This window comes from Chanodichthys erythropterus, chromosome 10 (genome assembly GCF_024489055.1).
Source record: "Chanodichthys erythropterus isolate Z2021 chromosome 10, ASM2448905v1, whole genome shotgun sequence".
NCBI lineage: Eukaryota > Metazoa > Chordata > Actinopteri > Cypriniformes > Xenocyprididae > Chanodichthys > Chanodichthys erythropterus.
Window position 1 is genome coordinate 24546200 of NC_090230.1, and position 23911 is coordinate 24570110.

General features: G+C 36.5%; 2 protein-coding genes across 3 annotated transcripts; one reads left to right on the forward strand and one right to left on the reverse strand.

Annotated features, from left to right (window-relative positions):
- Positions 1-607: 607 nt before the first annotated feature.
- Positions 608-7570, reverse strand: LOC137027987 (CD48 antigen-like). Its single transcript, XM_067396659.1, has 4 exons — positions 7468-7570; positions 6892-7203; positions 3135-3413; positions 608-3044 (listed from the first exon to the last, which is right to left on the reverse strand). The coding sequence occupies exons 1-4, from the start codon at positions 7514-7516 to the stop codon at positions 2902-2904; spliced, it is 783 nt and encodes a 260-aa protein (XP_067252760.1). The 5' UTR covers positions 7517-7570; the 3' UTR covers positions 608-2901.
- Positions 7571-8205: 635 nt separating this feature from the next.
- On the forward strand, positions 8206-22105 carry LOC137027980 (carcinoembryonic antigen-related cell adhesion molecule 1-like). 2 transcript variants are annotated; one of them, XM_067396645.1, is made up of 6 exons: positions 8206-8337; positions 10664-10978; positions 12781-13110; positions 20267-20371; positions 20477-20524; positions 20711-22105. In XM_067396645.1, the coding sequence occupies exons 1-6, from the start codon at positions 8280-8282 to the stop codon at positions 20716-20718; spliced, it is 864 nt and encodes a 287-aa protein (XP_067252746.1). In that variant the 5' UTR covers positions 8206-8279; the 3' UTR covers positions 20719-22105. The 2 variants fall into 2 exon arrangements, with proteins under 2 accessions (XP_067252746.1, XP_067252747.1); XM_067396646.1 differs by having other exon boundaries at positions 20480-20524.
- The last annotated feature ends 1806 nt before the right edge of the window (positions 22106-23911 follow it).

Consider the following 23911-nt stretch of genomic DNA (forward strand, 5'->3'; position numbering starts at 1 on the left):
CAAAGAATTATTGCACAAACTGTCAGAAACTGTCTCAGGAAAGCTCATCTGCAAGCTCGTCGTCCTGGTTTGAGTGGTTTGCTGATGTCAATGTCGTGGATCGAGTGGCCCATGGTGGCGGTGGGGTTATGGTATGGGCAGGTGTATGTTATGGACAACTAACACAGGTGCATTTTAGTGATGGCGTTTTGAATGCACTGAGATACCGTGATGAGATCCTGAGGAACATTGTTGTGCCATTCATCCACGACCATCACCTCATGTTGCAAGGATCTGTACACAATTCCTGGAAGTTGAAAACATCCCAGTTCTTGCATGGCCAGCATACTCACTGGACATGTCGCCCATTGAGCATGTTTGGGATGCTCTGGATCAGCGTATACGACAGCGTGTTCCAGTTCCTGCCGATATCCAGCAACTTCACACAGCCATTGAAGAGGAGTGGACCAACATCCCACAGGCCACAATCAACAACCTGATCAACTCTATGCGAAGGAGATGTGTTGCACTGCGTGAGGCAAATGGTGGTCACACCAGATACTGACTGGTTTTCAGACACCCCTGGACCCCCCAATACAGTAAAATTACAAATTTAAGAGTGGCCTTTTATTGTGGCACACACCTGTGCAGTAATCATGCTGTCCAATCAGCATCTTGATATGCCACACCTGTGAGGTGGATGGATTACGTCTGCAAAGGAGAAGTGCTCACTAACACAGATTTAGACAGATTTGTGAACAATATTTGAGAGAAATAGGCCTTTTTTGTGTACATAGAAAAAGTCTTAGATCTTTGAGTTCAGCTCATCAAAATGGGGGCAAAAACAAAAGTGTTGCATTTATAATTTTGTTCAGTGTAAATTTGATCAGAATAAAACCATTAAACTGGTAAAGAGAGAAAGAGAGAGAGAGAGAGAGAACAGAGTACAATTTAAAGGGGGTGGTTCAGTGTTTTTTTTCTAGGCTTGATTGTGTTTTTGGGGCGCAGTTTAACATGTCTTAATGCTTCGTTTTTTAAAAAAGCCGTATTTTTCATATATTTTACCTTTATCCTACACCTCTGTTTCCACTGTCATTTGAACGCCTCGTTTGACTTCCTGCTTCTATGAAGCCACTCCCTCCGAAATACGCAATGTGCTCTGATTGGTTAGCTGGCCCAGTGTATCCAGAGCCATCGTGATTCGCTGAAGCATCCGGAAACGCCACGCCCCTTACCATTTGTTACCGGTTACGTGGGCTTCGGTGGAAATGTAAATAATGGCGTCTATATTTGTCACAGTTCCCTCGTCTCCAGGACTCCATTTCCCATTATCCTCCTGTTCTCCACACCTGCACTCACTTCCCTCGTCTTCTCCTTCTCATCACGGATTGCCTGCACCTGTTCCTGATCGTCAGCACACCCTTTATAATGGACTCACTCCCTTCACTCCTTGTCTGATCTTAATGTTATGTTATATGTGTTTGGTGTTATCCTCCTTTGTTCATTAAAGTATCTAATATTGTGGAGATCCGCAGACGTCTCATCATTACAACACCAGCACCGGTAACAACATTGCTGTATCAAATTGAGCCAGAATCAGACCCAGATGAAGAGGGTCAAGCTGCAATCACGGATTTTAAAGGACGTTTATGCATGGTATTTCATTTAGTATTTGTGTCAAAGTGTTTAGATATGCTGTCACTGCTGTTTGTTAGCTTTCAATATACAGTTTTATCCTGATTAAAGCTTTACTGTAGCCGAATACATGACTAAGTAGCAGCATTTTTGTAAAGGTAGCGTTTAATTTATAGCATGAACAACTGTTTGTCTATGAACAGAGACGTTTGTTGGCGTTTGTAGAATTTAGCTAACTGGCTAGCGAAGCAAAAACGCGTTGGTCTTTGTTTACGTCCTTGATGCAACCAAAAATAGCAACAGAACTAACGTTATACGTTTAAAAGACATGTACAAACAATAAAACGTACTTACAGTTTGAAGCCAATAAACAGCAGCTTCTGCTTTTAAAGTGGGAACTGCTTCTTTCAGTAAAAGCCTTTGTGTAAATCCAGCATTGAAGCTGTCTTTAGCGCCGCATCCAGTGTAGAAAATATCACAGATTATAATGGGTTCATTATCTTTTGATACATCGCGTCGCACCGCTTGCGTCCGGTGTACACAACTCTTCCTCTTCCATTATGCTGCGCCCTATGGCCTCGCCCACTTTGTTGCGTGTTCCCGGGGGCGTGTTTTGCAGGGTTTATGATGTCACCAACCCGGGAAGAAGCTCGTTGTAGTCCAAATCGGTCGTTTTTGTAGGCAATAAACTGCCATAACTTTAAAAGACAATATCTCCATTTGCATTGAACTTTAAGCACTGTAACTTTGCAGATACTGTTTATGCTCGAGCAGCAACATTACACACTAACTAAAGTTAAAAAAGTGAAATCGCATTGAACCACCCCTTTAACACAAATACACTAATGAAAACAAATATAAATTCTATAAAAATTAAAGACCTAATGACCACAACATTCAGAAAACTTCTTAAATCATTTGTATTAGAAATACACAATGGATTTCCATTCTGTTGTTGGGAGGAGACTATAAATACTGTATTACTTCATTTTCAGTTTGTGTCTTTATGTAGGAATATGAATTATCCAGCAGAGTCATGCTGTCTGTTCAACCTGCTGGTAACCTTTTCATGTATTTTCATTCATTCTGTAGCTTTAAAACATTCTAATTGAAAACAAAAAATATACAACATAATAATAGAAAGTTGATTGTTTTTAAAGTTAGTTTTAGAAAGAACCAGGCTACATAGTTACTGTTTTAGTTTGGCCACAGTGTGGCGCTATATTTGAATTTAAATCCTTGCTTATATTCATATTTACATTTTAAAACTCCAAGTTATGACAATATTTATGATATCTGTTCTGTTTTCTTCTTTAAACATGATGTAGATCTGATGTCATAAAGTAGAACAGCGACAGTAGCCACACCCACCAGAGCAGAGAGGACCAATCGGATCACAGCTTCAGTAGGACCACAACAGTGGACAGAGTCTGAGGAATAAAAAACATCAAACTGACATCAGATCAGTCAATAAACACTAATATTAGCGCTGACATCAACTAATATCAGCACTGCCGTACCTGCACATGTGTGACAGAGGTGAGTGATGTCCAGATGTCTCGTCTGGTTGCTGATGGGATTGTTCAGCACACAGCTGTAGGTGTTTTTATCCTGATATTCCACCTCCAGAGGTAGAGAGAGACTGATGCTGAGATCAGACACACTGATGCTGGACAATAAACTGTTTCCTTTGTACCAGGAGAGAGTCACATGACTCACATTCACAGCTGAACACAACAATGAACAATTTGATGATGATGATGAACAGTCTTTGCTGATGACAGGAATAGGCAGGCGAGCTGGAAAACATGACAGAATAAACAGAAATATGGATAACAATGCCTGTTATTTAGATAGTTATAACTATAAGGTGCTGTTGAATGCTTGAATCTGATTGGCTGCTGAACTTTCTAAGGTGTGTAATTACAGGGAAACACAAAGCTAAAGTAGTCCCAGGCAGGTCTTGACTTCACAAGGACAATGACCAAGTAAATAAATATATAAACAAAAGGATAAAAATGACAACCCCCCCCCCATTCAAACACACACACACACACGCACATACCATACAAACACTTGTATTGTCAGCGCTGCTCTGACGATTTTATCAGTAAAATAGTTTAGCAAATTAAAAGCAACATGACATTTCTCACTAGCGAGGTTATAATGGCGCTGTTCTTGAGGCAGATAAACTTAAGGTGATGATGATACATGGGGCAACATTTTGAGCAATGTTGTAACCTTGTGAGACACAGGGCAATTAATTATGGCAATGGACAGTTGGCAGCAACTACTCAGAGTGGAGCAAATTAATTGCCAACCCAATAAATACTTTATTATTAAACACTTGTTAGACAATTTATTTCAACTTTTCAAATATTTTCTTCATTTTAACTATAAATGCCTTTCCTATCTGATTTGTTATGGAACAAGGGAGAAGAGCAAGTTTGAACAAAAGGCAGATTCGAACCGGGGTTGATCGCGTCAAAAGCTTCACATACCATACTCCCTACAGCCTAACAGAATGTGTGTTTTTAGTATTTAACTGAAAACATTCGATGGCTAAATTACAGCCTACATACATTAAATTGGACATCTGTTGGTAATTTAAGTAGGGATGCACTGATACCATTGTTTAAGGACCGAGTACGAGTACCGATACTTTTTTGTAGTACTCGTCGATACTGATACCGATGCCTATACATTTATTAATTTCTCTTTTTTTTTTTTTTTGATGTTTCAGTTTTCCAAGCACAACACAGTGAAACTAATGAATGTAAGACAGCTTCTTCATTATTACTCGAATGAAAAAAGTAATTTTTATGTGCTTGTCACAAACTTAAAGAACAAAAAATTCAGTGTCCAATATCCTTCAAAGGGCATAATTACCAATATATATAATTGTTGTTATATAAAAAGAAATTTACAAACAAATTACAAACAAATCAACAAATACTATAGAGATAAAAATTAAATAAACTTGTTTTTCAGATACAGTAGGTTTGTTTACCATGTATACATTTATTTAGCATATTTTGTTGTTTTATTTACATTAATGACAAATATAGGCTACGGTCCCTTTAAGACCGAATCCATACTTACACATTTCCTGTTTTTACCCAAATGTTTACGTCAACGTAAGCCATAACCGACTGTATTTACGTGAGATACTCCATACGATGGACATTTTGACAACTATGTGTGCATTTGACCATTCAGGTGCGAGGAGAAATTATTGCGCGCAAGAAAGAGAGAGCGCGCGAAAGAGAGAGCTCTTCTGGTTTGTCATTCAGCACGATTCCGCCTATCCCGCCTTCACTAATCGATAACAAATTGTGATTGAAAGCATGCAGTTCGCAATGTGTGTGTTGTCATCATTAATTTTGAAGTATTTCCACACCTCTGAGGCTGACATTGTTTATGCTGCTGCCGCCGATGTCTCTATGCACGGACAATTCTGTAGTTGGGTAAAGTTGGTTTTATATTCGCACATTCGCACATCCGTATTCAATAGCCTTGTTAATCACACTACATTGGACATTCAGTGGACATTCACAAGTAAATATGCCATTAAAACAATACTTGCCTATTTTGATCGACTGTGAAAAATGTTGTAAGTTGACAATCGTTGGTTGTCAGTATCATGTCGCTGCTTAAAATTCGCAAATATTAATTTAATGCACATTTATTGTAAAGTCTGAATTGAACCAACTTTACCGAAGTCAATTCTGTCAGTTATGTCACATGACCCTTACAAAAAAGAAGTTTATTCAAGTGTGCAATTAGTATAGCCTACTTCTTTTAAACTAAAAATAAGAAAGTATACTTTCAGTCTACTCTTTATATACTTCTCAGAAATATACTTTATGTACTTCTGAGATATATACTCAAAATTGCACTAAAGTATACTTGACAAAAGTCTAAGTATATTTGGCCTATATGTGGACTTGTTTATGGACTCGATCTACTTTAAATAAAAAAAATAATAATTAAAAAAAATTAAACTTACTTATATTTAAGTGTTGATAAAAAGGATTCATGAAGCTACAATAAAATGTTTTTAAAATGGAAAGAGTTACAGTTCAAGGTATTTCAAGTATAAAAAATAATACCTATAGGAACATAGAAGTATGCTTAAAGTGCAAAAATAATATATAAAAAGTGAACTATAAGTGTGATGTCATGTTCACTTAAAGAAAACTTAAAAGTATACTTGCACTAAACAGTTTACTGAGAGTATATTTCAAAGTGTACTTTCGTATACTAAAAATGTAGCTACTACTAGTATTAAAATAGTAAACTACTAGTATACTAGTATAAGTTCACTTTTAGTACAGATGCAGTACAAATGAGAAACGTAGCTGTGAACTAGTTAAAGTTTACTACTGTTACACTTATAGTACACTTAAACGTATACTTCAATTGGGCCAATTTAGTCCCAAGCGGTATTAAAATAGTACACTTACAAGTTTACTACTAGTACATTGATATTATACTTACTACATAAAGTATACTTAAAAAATATACTTGAACATTACTTTAGTATACTTGATCAAATGAACTTGAAGTATACTAGTTTTTCGTAAGGGGAGGTATCGGTCTTTGGTATCGGGGGTATTTTTACGAGTACGAGTACACAAGCTTGGTATCGGGCCAATAAGCATTAAATGAGGTAAATTCCCTGTTTTGGGTTAACAGGACAACTTACCAACGTAAAAATATTTAAGTTCACGCTCCTTCGCTCCCATGCCGCTGAGAGGCCGCCATCTTGTTTGATTTTTGAAATCTCCAAGCTGGTCTCATGATCAACTGCTAGCATTCTGATTAGAGGATCTCAAAAATTGCCCATGACTGATATAAAGTATCCAAATATATTTGTTGCCCATTCTAAATGAGAAAGTGCCCAAGCAACACTGCTCGACAACATCTAAGTTGCCCCATGTATGACACTTAACAGTTTCGCTATTAGTAGAGACACTGCCGAACACTGTTGAGAGATGCACAGACATATGCTTGATAACTGCATTGATAACTAATAGTATGCTATCTGTTACTAGCGTCAATAAATAGAAAACAAAGTAACTTGCATTACTTATTAACTCAGATGTTTTGTTGTAAATTTAAAAGTAATGGGTTACTTTACTAGTTACTTGAAAAAAGTAATCTGATTGTGTAACTTGCGTTATGTGTTACCCCAATACTGGTGGTAACCGTAATATAAGTGTATATTTTCAACGGACCATCATCAATTATTCCATACATAACCTCAATACTCACCATAGACAGAAACATTGAATGTGTTTGCTGACAGTTTCGCTCCCCTTATCTCTAGTTGATAAACTCCAGCATGTTCAGTTCTGGTGTTTGTGATGGTCAGAGATCCAGTTTGATGGTCCAGCTTCAGTCTGTCTCTGAATCTCCCATCACGAACATCAGATGTGGAGAAGATTCCACCAATGATTTCAGCTATCAGAGAGTTTTCAGCTCCAAATGTCCACAGTATCTCGTCGTCTTTATGTATTTCAGTATGATCAGTGTTTAGAGTGACAGAATCTCCCTCCAACACTGACACTGAATCACCAAACACACCTGGAGAACAAGATTTTACACAGATTAAGGTTTTCAAAGCCTTAAGTCAGTTGTAATTTATAATGTATAAATGTGAAGAACATCCAGACAAAAAAATTTCCGTTACTTTAGTTGTCCAATTCTTTCTTAATGTTGGAAATTCTTAAAATATATATTACAGATTGCTTCAGATGAATTTGACTTCATTCATTAGTGAAGAACTGCAAATAAAACTCATCACAGCCTGTTATGACATTAAGCCATAAAAATAAATTAATAACTTACCAGTCAGACGGCACCAGCACAAACAGAACAGAACGAACATGTGAAACATTTTCTTCAGCGGTTCAGTGAGACCATCTGCTAAAACAAACTGATTTCAGCGGAACTATAAATCGGGTGCGTGTCACTCCTCCCACAACAGTTTGAAGACCCTCCCACACACACACACAGTTTCCCATCTCACATTATAAAATAGATAAAGATAAAAGGAGGTTTCAAAAATGACATCCTGTTAAAGATTATATTATCAAAATATTTAAAATTGAAATCAATTAATGTGTCTTCATTAAAAATTAACCAGGTTATTCTTGAAAATTGTTAGAAATTCTGGAATGATGCATCTTAATTTAAAAACGGATTCTAATCTCACCCTTAAAGAAAGGGTTTAATATAAAATGTTTAATATTTTATTCTACACTTTACATAAAATGACAGTCTTATTTTTATGGTAACTTTGTTTTTTGGGAGATTCTTTGGTCGGAAATGGTCGGAAAGTAGCCTAAACCTAATTTTGAATGATTTCTGACAGAATTACGTTATTTTGAGATGGTAAAACTAGGCTATGTAAAAATAATTAAAGCAAAAAGTAAAATAATAATAAAGTTAAAATCTTTAATTTATAATGTTTAAGGAAACTGTTCATAATATTTTTCCTTTGTATATTTCTTTGAAAGTTTAATTACATTTTTCTCAACTTTTTACTGTTGAGTAGTTTGTATTTTGAAGTTATAAAGAAAGTTTTCCAAGAATGACTCCTTCCGTTTCTGAGAAGCAAGAAAATGTGAAACGGCTCCACGGAGGCTATTGTTGCAGACATGCTGAAAAATAAGGTTATTGTTTGTGTGTTCGCAGTGTTTGCACTCATCGTTTACGGTAAGACACTTAACCTACTTGTTGTTACATTTCATCCTCCTGTCAACGATAAAAAACAAACAAACAAAACAATGACTAAATAGTTTAGGCACATTTATCTGGAGAACTGGCTCACATCGTGCTGAATATGTAACCCTTCCGATAGCGGGATTCGATCCAGCGAAATGCGGGTTATGTGGGATCATGCGTACAGGCTACGCTGAAGACAACAATTGTTACAAATGGATCTTAAAGTTTAATGTCCAATGTCTCTAAACTAACTAGGGTGAACAACGTCCTCTTTTTCCGTCCTGACCTGGATTTCTAAATTTCCTAAAATGTCTGTTTTGGCTTATTTTCCTATTGTTGAAGGTAATGACTGAAAAGTAGAGTAGCCTAACGTGTTAAGGATTTGTTATATTCACGGCGAAGTTCTTTTCGTTCTTCGCTTAGGGGTTAAAAAAAATGAATAGGTGTTTGCTTAGATATGTCAGTTATGTGCTGCGCGCGTCCTGTTAACAACAAAATAAACACAACAAAATGAGAAAACAGCTGATACTTATTGTGTTTAAAGAAGAATGTCGGAAGAAGAAATAATACTGAAATTAGAATTGTTTCCCTCTTTCAAATTAACTGCATAACAAATCTCTCTGAGTGGCAAAAAAAAAAAAAACATCCAAAGTTTACATCATGCCTGTAAGAATGACAGCTAGTGGTTGAAATGGATACTGCAGTCCAAATTCAAAATATTGTTTGCCCCCCCACCTCAGACTCCCACGCGGGTTGCCAGTTTGAAGACTGGCGAAATACCATTGGGTAAATTGGCAACGTGCGGTCTTGCACAGACCAAAACAAAAACAGTAATTCCGACAAGGAACGCAAATTTAAGTAAAATAACTGGCTGTAGCAATGAGTTTTCAGAGAAACGAGTATGTGAACTTAGCATGTTTAATAAATATCTTCAATATCTGTTATAAGTTTTTATACTTTAGTACAGTCAAAAACTTACATTGAGCACCTTTAAGAATGGTTAAAGTATGTGTGTATATATATATATATATATATATATATATATATATATATATATATATATATATATATATATATAATATATATTCCATTATATGTTGGAAATGTATGTCACACCCACTGAAGCAGGGTTGCCAGGTCTGTGCAACAAAATTAGCCCAAAAATAGCCAAATGCAATTTTCTCAGTCAGGTGACCAAATTATCCACTGAATTTGTACATCTGGGGTGCATTTCCCAAAAGCATCGTTATCTAACATCGCAAATTCAGTCGTTGCTAACATAGTTTAACGATTTGGTGTTTCGCGAAACCATAGTTCAAATGAACATTCGCAAACTGCATCGCAAACTTGTGTGGATGGAACGACAGCTCTCCAACTGTGGTTAAAAGCATACTTTCTTAAAAGCATAGTTTCTAGCATTAGCTCGATCTCAAACTGATTCATTTAAAAAGTTATTAGGTATTCCACCACCTGCGTGACGTCATTCACCAATACGGTTTCGGGAAACAGTTGTGACTAGCTAGTTGATTTGTTCAAGATGCATCGTACTATAGTAGTAAAGCAGCGAGTTACGAGGTTGTAAGGAAAATACACCCCTGGGCGGTGTTTTGGGGGTTTGGAGCGCAAAAAAGGATGTACGGAGGTGGAAATCAACCTGCAGAAGAAAAAAAAAACCCTAGGAAACAAATTAAAAGTAGCCCGATTATGTGGGAAAACAGTGGACTTGGCAACACTGCGAAGGAGCCTCATCAATAGGGCACACATGTGCTGATACCTCTGAAGTAAACTGACCCTGGAACAGACCCTCAGAGTACTGAGAGTACCTGTAGAGAGAACATCAATAGAAAAACAAAACTTAAGCATTTCAGAGAATAAACAGGACGTATGTTCAACCTATATAGTACTGACCCAGGCGGGTCCTACAAATGCATGCAAAACTGAAAGCATTGATAAATAAAAGCAGTATTTTGAATACAAACACGAAACAGTATCAAGTCATAATTTGGTGGAAAATTGTAGTATGTATTGTAGTATTTTTCCATGGCTTTGTAGGGATAGTATTCATCAGGGCTCTTTAAAAATATGCAATAATCACTTGTATAATGCATATACTGTATCTGATGAGGGAAAGTGTAAATCAATGTTTTATTTCTGCTGTTTGTTTCCATGTGTTACATTATGAATGCAGACATTTCTCTAGTCACAACCTTTATGATCTGTAGAGAAAAAAAAAAAAATTCACAGTTCTTTCCTCTTTTTTTACATTGTCCTTCGATCTAAAAATAGATTTAAAATTAACTGTTAATTTCTTCTCCAGGCAAGTCTGATGGCACAGATGAAGTGTCGGTGTCTGTGATGGAGGGAGATTCAGTCACTTTATACACTAATATTACAAGAAACAAACAAGACAGAATTAAATGGTATTTTAATAACAGTCGCATCACTCACATTGATGAAAATCATACAAATATCTGTACAGATATACGGTGTATAGATATATTCAGAGACAAACTGAAAGTGGACAGTCGCACAGGAGATCTCACCATCACAAACATCAGAAACACAGACTCTGGAGTTTATCAGCTGAAGTTCAACAGAAGCAGTGGAAACATCTTCAGTGTTTCTGTTAGTGGTGAGTCATTAATGAATGATTAAAAGCAGGTTATATGTGTTTCAATCACATCAATGTATTTATTATACAGTGCTCAGCGTAAATGAGTACACCCCCTGTTGAAAAGTAACATTTTAAACATTGAACACAAAAACAATTTCCAAAATGTTGACAAGAGTAAGTTTAATAACATCTGTTTTACTTATAACATGAAAGTAAGGTTAATAACATAACTTAGATTACACATTTTTCAGTTTTACTCAAATTAAAGTGATGCAAAAATGAGTACACCCCACAACAAAAACTACTACATCTAGTACTTTGTATGATTTTTAATGACAGCACCAAGTCTTCTAGGCATGGAATGAACAAGTTGGCGACATTTTGCAACATCTATCTTTTTCCATTCTTCAAGAATGAGCTCTTTTAGAGACTGGATGCTGGATGGAGAGTAATGCTCAACTTGTCTCTTCAGAATTCCCCATTGCTGTTCGATTGGGTTCAGATCAGGAGCCACTGAATCACTTCCACCCTGTTCTTCTTCAGAAATCCAACAGTAGCCTTAGATGTGTGTTTAGGATCATTGTCATGTTGGAAAAGTGCACAGAGTGATGGTAGCATCTTCTCTTTCAGTATAGAGCAGTACATCTGTGAATTCATGATGCCATCAATGAAATGCAGCTCCCGACACCAGCAGCACTCATGCAGCCCCACATAAGGACACTGACACCACCATGTTTCACTGTAGGCACCATGCATTTTTCTTTGTATTCCTCACCTTTGCGACGCCATACAGTTTTGAAGCCATCAGTTCCAAAAACATTTATCTTGATCTCATCACTCCAGAGTATAGAGTCCCAGTAGTCTTCATCTTTGTCAGCATGGGCCCTGGCAAACTCTAGGCAGGCTTCTCTGTGCCTGGGCTTTAGGAGAGGCTTCTTTCGTGGACGGTACCCATGATGCCATTCCTCTGCAGTGTACGCCGTATTGTGTCACAGCCCAGTTTGGCTTTCTACTTCTTTAGATAACTGCAGTGAACTTGCATGCCGATTCTCTTCAACCCTTTTCATCAGAAGATGCTCCTGTTGAGGTCTTAACTTCCCTTGACGACCTGGACATCTCTGTGAGATGGTTGCAGTTCCATCTTTTTAAAAATGTTGTACCACTTTTGATACAGTACTCTGACTGATAAGTAAAGCTTTGCTGATCTTCACCTTTCTGCTGTAAACAAATTATTTTCTCTCTCAGGTCTTGTGACATTTCTCTTCCATGTGGTGCCATTGCTGACAGGATGAATTGGGAAGGGGTTTTAACACCCTTTTATAGTCAACTGTCTGCTGGACACCTGTGTAATGAATAATTAGACTCACCTGTGGTTGAATTCCTGTTAAATTAGACATTTGTAGTCTAAAATTTAGCTTTGCTCCAGAGACGTTCAGTGGGGTGTACTCATTTTTGCATCACCCTAATTTGAGTAAAACTGAAAATTTTGTTCTCTAAGTTATATTATTAACCTTACTTTTATGTTATAAGTTAAACAGATGTTATATAAAACATAGTCTTGTCAACTTTTTGGAAATTGCTTTTGTGTTCATTGAGATATTGTTTAAAATGTTACTTTTCAAAGGGGTGTACTCATCTACGCTGAGCACTGTCGATTTATTATGTCATCCTTATCATTTTCTTTTAGTTCACTAGATTCCAAAATGTATAGAATTAGTTATAAAATAAATACATAGTTGTGGATAAACATTACTTTACAGACTTGACAGTCAAGAAAATAATTTTGTAGATTTGTCTCATATTGTTGGTTTGTGTTTCAGGTGTTTCTGCTGCTGAAGGAGATCAAGTGACTTTCTCCGTGAAGAAGGGAGAATCTGTCACTTTAGGGAATTCTGTAGGAAAAAACCCATTTGATGTGATGAAGTGGTATTTTAATGACATTCTCATGGCTGAAATCACTGGAGATCAGAGTAAGATCTGTACAGATGTTCAGTGTGATGAGAAATTCAGAGACAGACTGAAGCTGGATCATCAGACTGGATCTCTGACCATCATGGACACCAGAAAAACAGACTCTGGAGAATATAAAGTAGAGATCACCATCAGCAGCAGATTCAGCATCATTAGGAGCTACAGTGTTACTGTCACTGGTGAGTCTTATTTAGTCATATGGAAGGAAAATCACTCGCACGGTGTAATATAAAGAAAGATGGTATTGTTACATCTGTTTTATTTTATTTGACGACTTGGTACTGAAGCAACAGTACTTCTGACATCACTATATGAAATGTGATCTACACTGTAAAAAGATTGCCAGTAAATTCGCTTATTCAAAAGGCATAGCTTGATGATGCTGAGATTGAGCGAGGAATCATGGGAGATGTGGTCTTCACTTCACAGCCGGTGGAAAAGAATCAGGATTGGACTCGGGCAGAAATCATGTTCATGGATGAGATTAATAATGTTACTGTAGTATGAAGCAGAGGAGCGATTGCTAATGAGAGACGAATGCGATACACAGCTTGACAGCAGATGAAGTATTATTATGCCACAGTTGCCGCTTCCACTTCCAGCGTATGTGGGGAAAAGCAGTGCTGTTTTATCATATTAGATACATTTGAGTGTGTTGAAAAAGATGTTATAACGTTACTCTGAGCATTCACTCAGCAGCTGCTGTGAGACAGTGTTGCACACTGCAGTAAGCTAAATCAATATTAGAATATCATATTAATAAACACCCTAAAAAACACTGGGTTAAAACAACCCAAGGTCTGTGTAAATATAGGACAGAAAACATATTGGGTTAATTTTACCCAGCATAATGGGTTGATTCATTTTTCCTATTATACTAGCTTAGTTCTTCTTTTATTTCATACATGAATTAATATTTATTAATTTAAAACATTTTTTTAAATGCTCCACAAAACCACTGGTTTGCATGATAATTTTGCATGATATTTTCGATCATATTTTATATAGTTTTTAATACATACTGCCTACATTTAAGCTCATTTAACAAATATTATTAATATAAATTAACATTTAGAAGTAATTCAAGTGTAATGGACCAGTCTCTGTTGTCTGTTTCCACCGTAACGGCGCTGGATCTCGTGGCGGAGATGACTCAAGTTCAGCGGGGGAACTGATAACTTCAGACCGCCGCCTGCGTTTCACTCGTAGCTGAAAAATGCTGTAACTGACTCCATAACCTGTCCATAAATAATCAGTGTACAATTCTGAGAACATATTATACCATCCTAATTATTTATATTCTGTATCTTTTTGAATAAAATCAGAAAATGTTATGCAAGGCATCAGGTGTTTCCATCGTGCGAAAAGACAAACGTTACACTCATTTAGGTTTATCTCGCAAGTACAATGTCAGGAGAAGTAATTTGCTCTGGTCCCCTTCCTGTTCGTCGGAGTGATGAGATAGATAGTAGATTATCATCACTCAATGGCTGGCTGTCTAAGTGGTGTCCGCAGAATAATATAGGTTTCATAGATAATTGGAAAAGTTTTTGGGGCAGACCTGACCTGTTGAAAAGAGATGGTATTCATCCTTCCCGGGATGGTGCTGCTCTTCTCTCTAGTAATATGGCACATAGTCTTAGAGCTGAAACATGACAAACTACGGCCCAGGTCAGGAAGCAGACAGACTGGCTAAACCGACCGTCTGCTAGCTGCCTCACGTTACAGAAGTCCGATAAATCCCAACACATAGAAACTCTTACACCTAGATATTATCACATAGAGACTGTGTCTGTACCCCGAATTAATAAAAACAAAAAACTTCCAAACCCATTTAATGGAAAAAAATTTAATTGATGTTCAACAAATAAAAAATCGAGATAATAATGATAAACAAATGATAAAGCTTGGATTGTTAAATATTAGATCACTTTCTTCAAAAGCACTTATTGTAAATGATATTATCACAGACAATAATCTAGATGTGCTGTGTTTGACAGAAACCTGGCTAAAACCGGACGATTACACTACTTTAAATGAGTCCAGTCCTCAAGGTTATGATTATCGACACAATCCTTGACAGAAAGGCAAAGGGGGAGGTGTTGCTGTAATTTATAGTAATATTTACAGTATTAGTCAAAAGTCTTTCAAATATAATTCCTTCGAAGTGATGGTGCTTTACGTAACATTATGTAAGCTGACATTTGTGCTGGCTACTGTATACAGGCCACCAGGACACCATACAGACTTTATTAAAGAATTTGCTGATTTTCTATCAGAGGTAGTACTAGCTGCAGATAAAGTCCTTGTTGTTGGTGATTTTAATATCCATGTAGATAATAAAAAAGACTCATTAGGATTGGCATTTACAGACATTCTAAACTCTATTGGTGTTAGACAACACGTGTCGGGACCCACTCATTGTTGTAATCATACTTTAGATCTAATATTGTCACATGGAATCGATATTGACGCCGTTGAAATTCTGCAGCAGAGTGACGACATCTCAGATCATTATCTAGTCTCGTGTATATTACATTTGGTGAAAGCGGCTAAACTGCCTCCCCGCCATAAATATGGTAGAACCATCACTTCTACCACTAAAGATCGCTTTATAAATAATCTTCCTGATCAGTTTCATCGCCTTAGCATACCAGACAGCTTAGAAGACCTCGATGTTGCAACAGAAACTATTGCCTCTGTCTTTTCCAGCACATTAGATTCAGTTGCTCCTTTGTGTTTAAAAAAGATTAAGGAATTTAATCTAATGCCATGGTACAATGAGCACACTTGGGCCCTAAAAACTGCAGCCAGAAAAATGGAGCGTAGCTGGAAGAAAACAAAACTAGAAGTATTTCGCATTTTGTGGAGAGAGAAAATGATTGATTACAGAAAGGCCTTAAAAACTGCTAGATCTGCCTATTTTTCAAAACTCTTAGAAGAAAATAAACACAACCCTAGGTATCTGGTTGATACAGTGGCTAAATTAACAAGAAAAAAAGCTTCAACTTCTGATGTTTCCAAAGAGCACAGCAGTAATGACTTTATGAACTTCTTTACTTGCAAGATTGATAATATTAGAGAGAAAATTATAACCATGCAACCGTCTACTACAGTATCGTGTCAGGCATTGCATTATAGTGTCCCTGAGGAAAAATTCATTTCATTTACTGCTTTAGGAGAGGAAGAATTGTCTAAACTTGTTAAATCATCAAAATCAACAACATGTATGTTAGACCCTATACCAACTAAGCTATTGAAAGATATGCTTCCAGAAGTCATAGATCCCCTTCTTAATATTGTTAATTCATCTTTGTCATTAGGATACGTACCAAAAACTTTTAAGCTGGCTATTATTAAACCTATTATTAAAAAACCACAACTAGATCCTAAAGAATTAGTCAATTATAGGTCGATCTCAAATCGTACTTTTCTGTCAAAAATACTAGAAAAGGCAGTTTCATCGCAACTATGTTCCTTTTTAGAAAGAAATAATATCTGTGAGGATTTCCAGTCAGGATTTAGACCGTACCATAGTACTGAGACTGCTCTCATTAGAGTTACTAATGATTTGCTCTTATCATCAGATCGTGGTTGTATCTCTCTATTAGTGTTACTGGATCTTAGTGCTGCATTTGACACTATTGATCACAATATTCTCTTAAATAGACTTGAAAACTATGTTGGCATTAGTGGAATTGCATTGGCATGGTTCAAATCATACTTATCTGACCGTTATCAGTTTGTAGTAGTAAATGATGAGATGTCATATCGATCACAAGTTAAATATGGAGTACCGCAAGGCTCAGTACTAGGACCGTTGCTTTTCACTCTGTACATGCTACCCTTGGGAGATATCATTAGGAAGCATGGCGTTAGTTTTCATTGTTACGCTGATGATACTCAGCTCTATATTTCTTCGCGCCCTGACGAAAATCACTAATTCGCTAAATTAACAGAATGTATAGCTGATATAAAAAACTGGATGACAAGTAATTTCCTACTACTAAATTCAGAAAAAACAGAGATTCTAATTTTTGGACCGAAAACTTCTTCACGTAATAACCTAGAATACTGTCTAACACTTGATGGCTGCTCTGTTAAGTCTTCGTCGTCAGCTAGGAACCTGGGTGTGCTCTTTGATACCAATCTTTCATTTGAAGGCCATGTTACTAGCATCTGTAAAACCGCATTCTTCCATCTAAAAAATATATCTAAACTACGGCATATGCTCTCAATGAAGAATGCAGAACAGTTAGTTCATGCGTTCATGACCTCAAGGTTAGATTACTGTAACGCTCTACTGGGTGGTTGTTCCTCCCGCTTGATAAATAAACTACAGCTTGTACAAAATGCAGCAGCTAGAGTTCTTACTAGAACTAGGAAGTATGACCATATTAGCCCAGTTCTGTCGTCATTGCATTGGCTTCCTGTTAAACATCGTATACATTTTAAAATCTTGTTAATTACTTACAAAGCACTAAATGGTTTAGCTCCCCAGTACCTAAGCGAGCTCTTAATGCATTATAGTCCTTCACGTTTATTGCGATCTCAGAATTCAGGCCAGCTGATAATACCTAGAATATCAAAATCAACTGCAGGCGGTAGATCCTTCTCCTATTTGGCACCTAAACTCTGGAACAATCTTCCTAGCATTGTTCGGGATGCAGACACACTCTGTCAGTTTAAATCTAGACTAAAAACGCATCTCTTTAACCTGGCATACACATAACACATTATAAATCTATATTTTCAAATCCATTAAAGGATTATTAGGCTGCATAAATTAGTTCAGCCGGAACCAGGAACACTTCCTATAACACCAGATGTACTCGTTACATCAGAAAAAGAATGGCATCTACGCTAATATTAGTTTTTCTGTTTATCCCGAGGTTTACCGTAGTCAACCGGATTCGGGCCGTATCCAGATGAGACCGAGGACCGGCGCCTTGACACAACCACAACGCAGCCCTGAAGTATCAGCAGAGATCGAGTCGACTAGATCATCCATTGTGAAGGCCTCATCGACACGACAGCCAGTGCCACAGTTTCCTCAAAATTATAATCACGATTATTAATCATGTTTATTCTATCAAAAGAGTACTGTAATTATGGCTATTTTGCAAGTTCTTTACCAACCTACACTTCACCCAAAAGGCCTGTAGGTGGCACAACGACTTAATTTAACCAACTATGATAACTTCGTTAGATGGTAAATCAATACAAAACATGGTTTTGGTGAGCGCTTTGTAATATGTATTCCCATTAGATTTTAAAGCAACAAAATTCGTTTGCAATAAGACAAACCAGATTCAAATTGCCCGGCAAATTTGTAAAACAAAGAACAATCATTTCTAGCTGATCAACATTATGAAAACTGGTAAAACCTTTAGGAACTTCAAAAGATAAAACAGCGAAACTCCAAATAATACCTCCAATATTTCCAAATTATGTTCATTTTCATAGAGTGGGCCAATATCGTGACGATTATTTAAAATCAATCGGGAGAAGCAGATATCGTTATCGTGATTAAAATACGATTAATCGTGCAGCCCTAATTTAATTTAATTTGACTTTACATTTGATATTCAACAGTATTCTTGACATTTATTCAACAGTGCTTTTGATCTGCCTGCATTGACACTATTCTTTAAAAGGAAAATTATATACCAATTATCAATGTAAAGCTGCTTTGACACAATCTGCATTGTAAAAAGCGCTATATAAATAAGGGTGACTTGACTAGACTTTAGGTGAATCACATTGCGCCCCGTATGTTGCTTTGCATAAAATTAAATGATATACAATACACAAACCTGTATTTTACCGAAGACATGCACCAGTTTGACGGAGCTGCTCTGCTCTCTCCTGAAGAGGGCGCAAATGGGCCGCGATAAATAACTCAACCTGAGTTATTTATCTGAGTAACACAAAAACTACCCAAACACTGTAAAAAGAACCCCAAAAAAATGACTCAAAAGGCTCAACCCAGCACTTGGGTAGAAAAAAATAACCCAAGATTTTTAGAGTAAATGCTTGATGGCTTGTGTTGATAAATGGCATGCAATTAATTTTAAAACATTGTATGTTGGAGAAAATGCTGTATTACTGTTACTAAAAATAAAGCTGCATCTGATTATGCTTTGTTAGCTACTTGGTGAAAACATGCATCAAGAAAACGAGATTTAAACAATAAGACTAAACATGTTGCGCTATATAACAATAATTAGATTTCTAATTCCAAACAATTGCTCACCTGTCTAATAAAACATGTTTCCATTGTTTCTACAAAATAAAACTGGAAATCGAGGGGATATAATGCAGGTATGACGTCACAGAAACACGGTCCGTGTCCTGGTTAAAATTGTTTATTTCTCTAGATTTAAACATTTAAACATTAGATATATAACACTGTTCCAGTGGTTTTTGGATGTTTTAATCCAAAAATCTTACATATTGTGCCTTTAAAGAGTATTATTTAACAATAATTTACTGTGTAGTCAGAAATTTACAGTGAAATTAATGCATGCTGGGTCATTTTCTTACAAATGACTGTTAATCAACAGCAACATGATGCTGACATCACAGTAATTTACTGTGAATTCACATGATAAAGTTGTCTTTAATCATGCCACTGTAAGAAATTATATTGTTTAGCTGTAATTGTTTTGAAGTAAAGTCAGAAGTGTGACCAATGAAAACATTTGTTAAAACAAAGACAAGCTAGAATATAAAATCAGTCAAACTTTGCCTTTTTTGCGTTATTTCAGCATGAAGGTTTACCGATGTCTTATTTCAAATGCATAGTTGTTTGTAGATGGATATTTCACAATATTAAAGCAGCTGCTGAGATTTATCTTTGAAAGATGTGACATCATTTTGCAATGTTTTTTTATTATAAGCATCCTAATGATGAATCAATACTCAACATACAAAACACAACAATGGTGACACTCAACAAATAACAATAAACAGATCAATTCTGAAGATTACGAAATAAACAAACAACAAAAACCGCTAAAAGTGAACCAAAAATAAGTTCAGCAGCACAGATAAAACCAACAATGTCATGCCACATTGCATGCTGGGTACCTTCATAGTACATATGCACTGTAGAAATACATGATATTGTTTATTTACAGTATTTTTTTAAGAGTGCAGTTATACAAGAGAAGTCCTAATGTGAAAGTCATATACAATATACTGTAATTTCCCACTACCATTTTTAACAGTGTACTTTAAACTGAATCAGATTCACATGTGTTCACTCAGGCCTTCTGATATCTTTGATAGTGATTGTTATAGATCAGTCTGACTCTTTTGTTCCACATCCAGGTCTGTCTACAGGTGCTAAAGCAGGAATTTTTGTTGGTGCAGTTTTGGGTGTTATTCTGGTGGGTGCTGCCATTGGTGGTGGGATTTATTACTACAATAGCGATGGTAAGCATCTCCTACAGATAATATAACGAGAGAAAACCTCTTTATTGTGCAACATTTATATTTAATTGTGTGTGTGATTTTTTTTTTTTTTTTTTTTTCTCGAAGTAGACAAGGAGAACATGCACGCAGTTCCGTATGAAGTCCTAAAAAACGGTAAGATGCGTGTCTTTGTAGAAACCTCTGACTCTCCATCACATTCAGATCTGTTTTAATGCACCTGCACTGAAAAACATCATCCGGATGGGAAATAAACATTTCAAACAGTTTCTTATTCACTGATAGATGACATATTAATAATTTCTCATTCTTTACCTTCTGTGATTTGTTGATTTCTTACAGATGGATAAAAACATGATTGGAGAGGATTCATCAATGTAAATGTACCACAACATTATTCCCATTGAAGTGAATTGGCAAACCATATTTCTACTTTTATAAGTCTTTTAAATTCACAAATGGCTTGTGTGTTTTTATGCTGCAACTTGATGAAATCCTTTGCAGGTCACATGATAGAGCACTTACCCATTATGGAAATAGTAAATCATCCATTACTGGAAGCATAGATAATATTAGTAATATGATCATCTATGACTCTGTTTCCACCTGGTATTGGGTTTTGTTCAATCGGATCAGAAGTAGACAAGGGAGACACATTCCCATTTAGACCCCATGTCTTTTGTCCACTTTCAACCACTTCTGTCCAGATTTCTTCGAGGGGAGGGTTTATGGGTGAGTACTGTAAATGTAAGGGTCTTTCGATCTAATGGACAAAATAAGCTTGTGCAATTTACATATGAACACACAGAAAAACACAGAGAGCATCAGCTTTCGTTTCTGCTCTGAGAGTTGTAAGACCGGCCGAACGCTGTGAGTGTGTGTTAAAAAATCAGGAATGGAGGGAGAACATTGTGCTGGGTACATTTTTCATCTTCAAACCAAACTTGAGCTCTCAGCTGACAAAGTTTAAATCCCGTCTGGATAGCGCGCTTCCCATAATGTTACGCATTAAGTCAGTAGGTGGAGAGCAGACGGTCTTTAGTGGATGTTCGAACACATTCGACTGCATGAGCGTCTACACTATGAAAGCAATCCAGTCAAATGCGTTTTCAGCTACCTCTGGAGTGGTCGAAAATGACAAGCTCAAAATGTTTTAGACGTGTCCACTTGTGATCCGATCGACCAAAACGCTTCTTAATGCCAGGTTGAAACAGGGCCAAAGAGACGGATTAAAATACCAGGTGGAAACAGGGCCTATGTGTCCTAAATTATGTGTTTAAATGATACGAAACACAAGCTTTGCAATTATTAGGAAGATGAACTCAGTATTCAACAGTGTATAAACCATTAAGACTGACCAGTTATGAGCTCTCAGCTTATTAATCAATACTTTTATTGAAGTCTTTAATTATCATTTATAAAATGTATTTTACTAACATGATCCCTGTGAATTGCAATATTACCCATATTATATTGATATTTTGATATAATGCATCATGGGCTTCATTTTCTCTTAAAAGGCAAGTACCGAGTCTTATACCTTTGCTTCTGTGTTTACGTCAGAACGGCGGCTCATTATTGGCCGGCTTCTGCATCAGCACGTATTATGTTGCTCACATGTACTAATGTAATTAATGACAGAATTTTCATTTTTGGGTTAAGATGAAAAATAAATAAATACATAAATATAATGTGAACAAATAAATAAATGTTTTTATTCACGTATATGTATAATCTTATTTTTTTTCACATTTATTTATTTATCTAGACATTTATTTATTTTCAAATGTATTTCTTTGTCTGTATGTTAATGAGCAGGGCGTGTTTTACCGCAGATATCAGCAAACGAGTTTTCAGGCCACAGTGACACCTTGTGGTGTGACTAAACAAAATGCAAGAGGTTTGTGAACAAATGCCTTTTTCCCTAGAGGGCTGTTTCATAAAACAAGATTAGAAAACAAGCCAGGCTTATTTTAGTTAGTCAGACTTTCATAAAACAAACTTAAATTAGTTCAAACTCAGTTACTCTGGCAACTTATGCTGGGAAACTAACCTGGGGCCTGTACCATGAAGCTGGATTAGCTGGCTAGCCAGGTAAGTTTCAGATTAGTTTGCACCAATCCTGGGTTTTAGGTACCATGAAAGTGACTTGGCTTTTAGCGGTGTTCATCGCCATGGTAACTTATGCTCCACGGCTAACCTGCTCCGGGGCAGGTTATGTTCAGGGTTAGAGATCTCAAACTGAAATTGGACCAATCAGGTGTAAGCTAAGTGACACTGACACACCCAACGCAATAAAGTCACTCCCCCAGTTTCTCTTCCTCCAAATTAAAGGTCATTATATAGTAAAAACAAATATTTAATGATGAAATTGTCTGATTTTAATGATAATATAATTTGTATATGATCTATATTTTTATTAATCCATTACACACATGCAAGTTTAGTTTAACAGTTGTTATTAAGCACTTAGTTTCAATGAATATTGATCATATGTAGGCTAATATAAATAAGGTGTAAATATACTATTTAAATATGACTACATGTGAGCTTGTATGTTTGAGTCTCTATCTCTATATATTATTTAACGAGTTCGTTTGCCCATATAATCTTTAGGATATTAGGTTAGCTAATTTGGCTTGCTGTCCACTGAGGAGGGGCTCGATGAAGCATCTTCAACTCGAGCTCTGATACCCCCCCAGTGAATAAATATAGGATGTGACTACATAGGGCAAGGTACCTGAAATGAAGGTGGAGTTTGGGGAGGTGGAGGGATGCTGAAACAGCTGAGACTGAAGAGAGGTAAGCAGCTGCTTATATGCTCTGGCTGTTGATTGGAAGATTAGATGGGCTCGCTCCTCCCTAAATTACGTTTAGGAACTTCACTAATCAAATAAACTAACTTCACTTGGACTGATAGAGAAAGATCATTTCTTTTATTTGTCCTCTTTCAAAGATAAGTATTTTCCATTAGTGTAAATGCGTTTAAATTCTTAATTTTCACTGAATTGAATCTCGCTGGCTCTCTCGTGAGAAGTGAATCACAGTTTATTTCTGTTGCAAGGCATGTGATTGGCTGTTCACCACTGATGTCACAGATTCATGTGCACACACTTCACAAACTCAGGATCAAAGCCTGAGTTGACAGAGAAAGTTGATGATCAGCATCATGGTACCAACAAAGCCGGATTGGAGTGGTTTGGTTTTGTCAACTCGAAACTAATCCTATAACCCTGAGTTTGTTCATCTACCATCATGGTACAGGCCCCTGGTCCGGAGCAGGGCTAACTGTCAGGCTAAGCTGAGCTCCTCTAACACTGACCAATAGGAACGCAATGATATTACAGCTGACTCTCTCACACATAAAATTATTTGTCTTTATTAACCACTATCAGTCCAATATATGGAAAAGAAAACACCTTTTTACTCAAATTAATCAAAATGGATTTATAGCGGTTTGGAACCATTTATTTATATCCTTGTTTATATTTTTATATTTACAAATTGTCAAAATATTTTATATATGTTCTTTTTTTTCTTTTA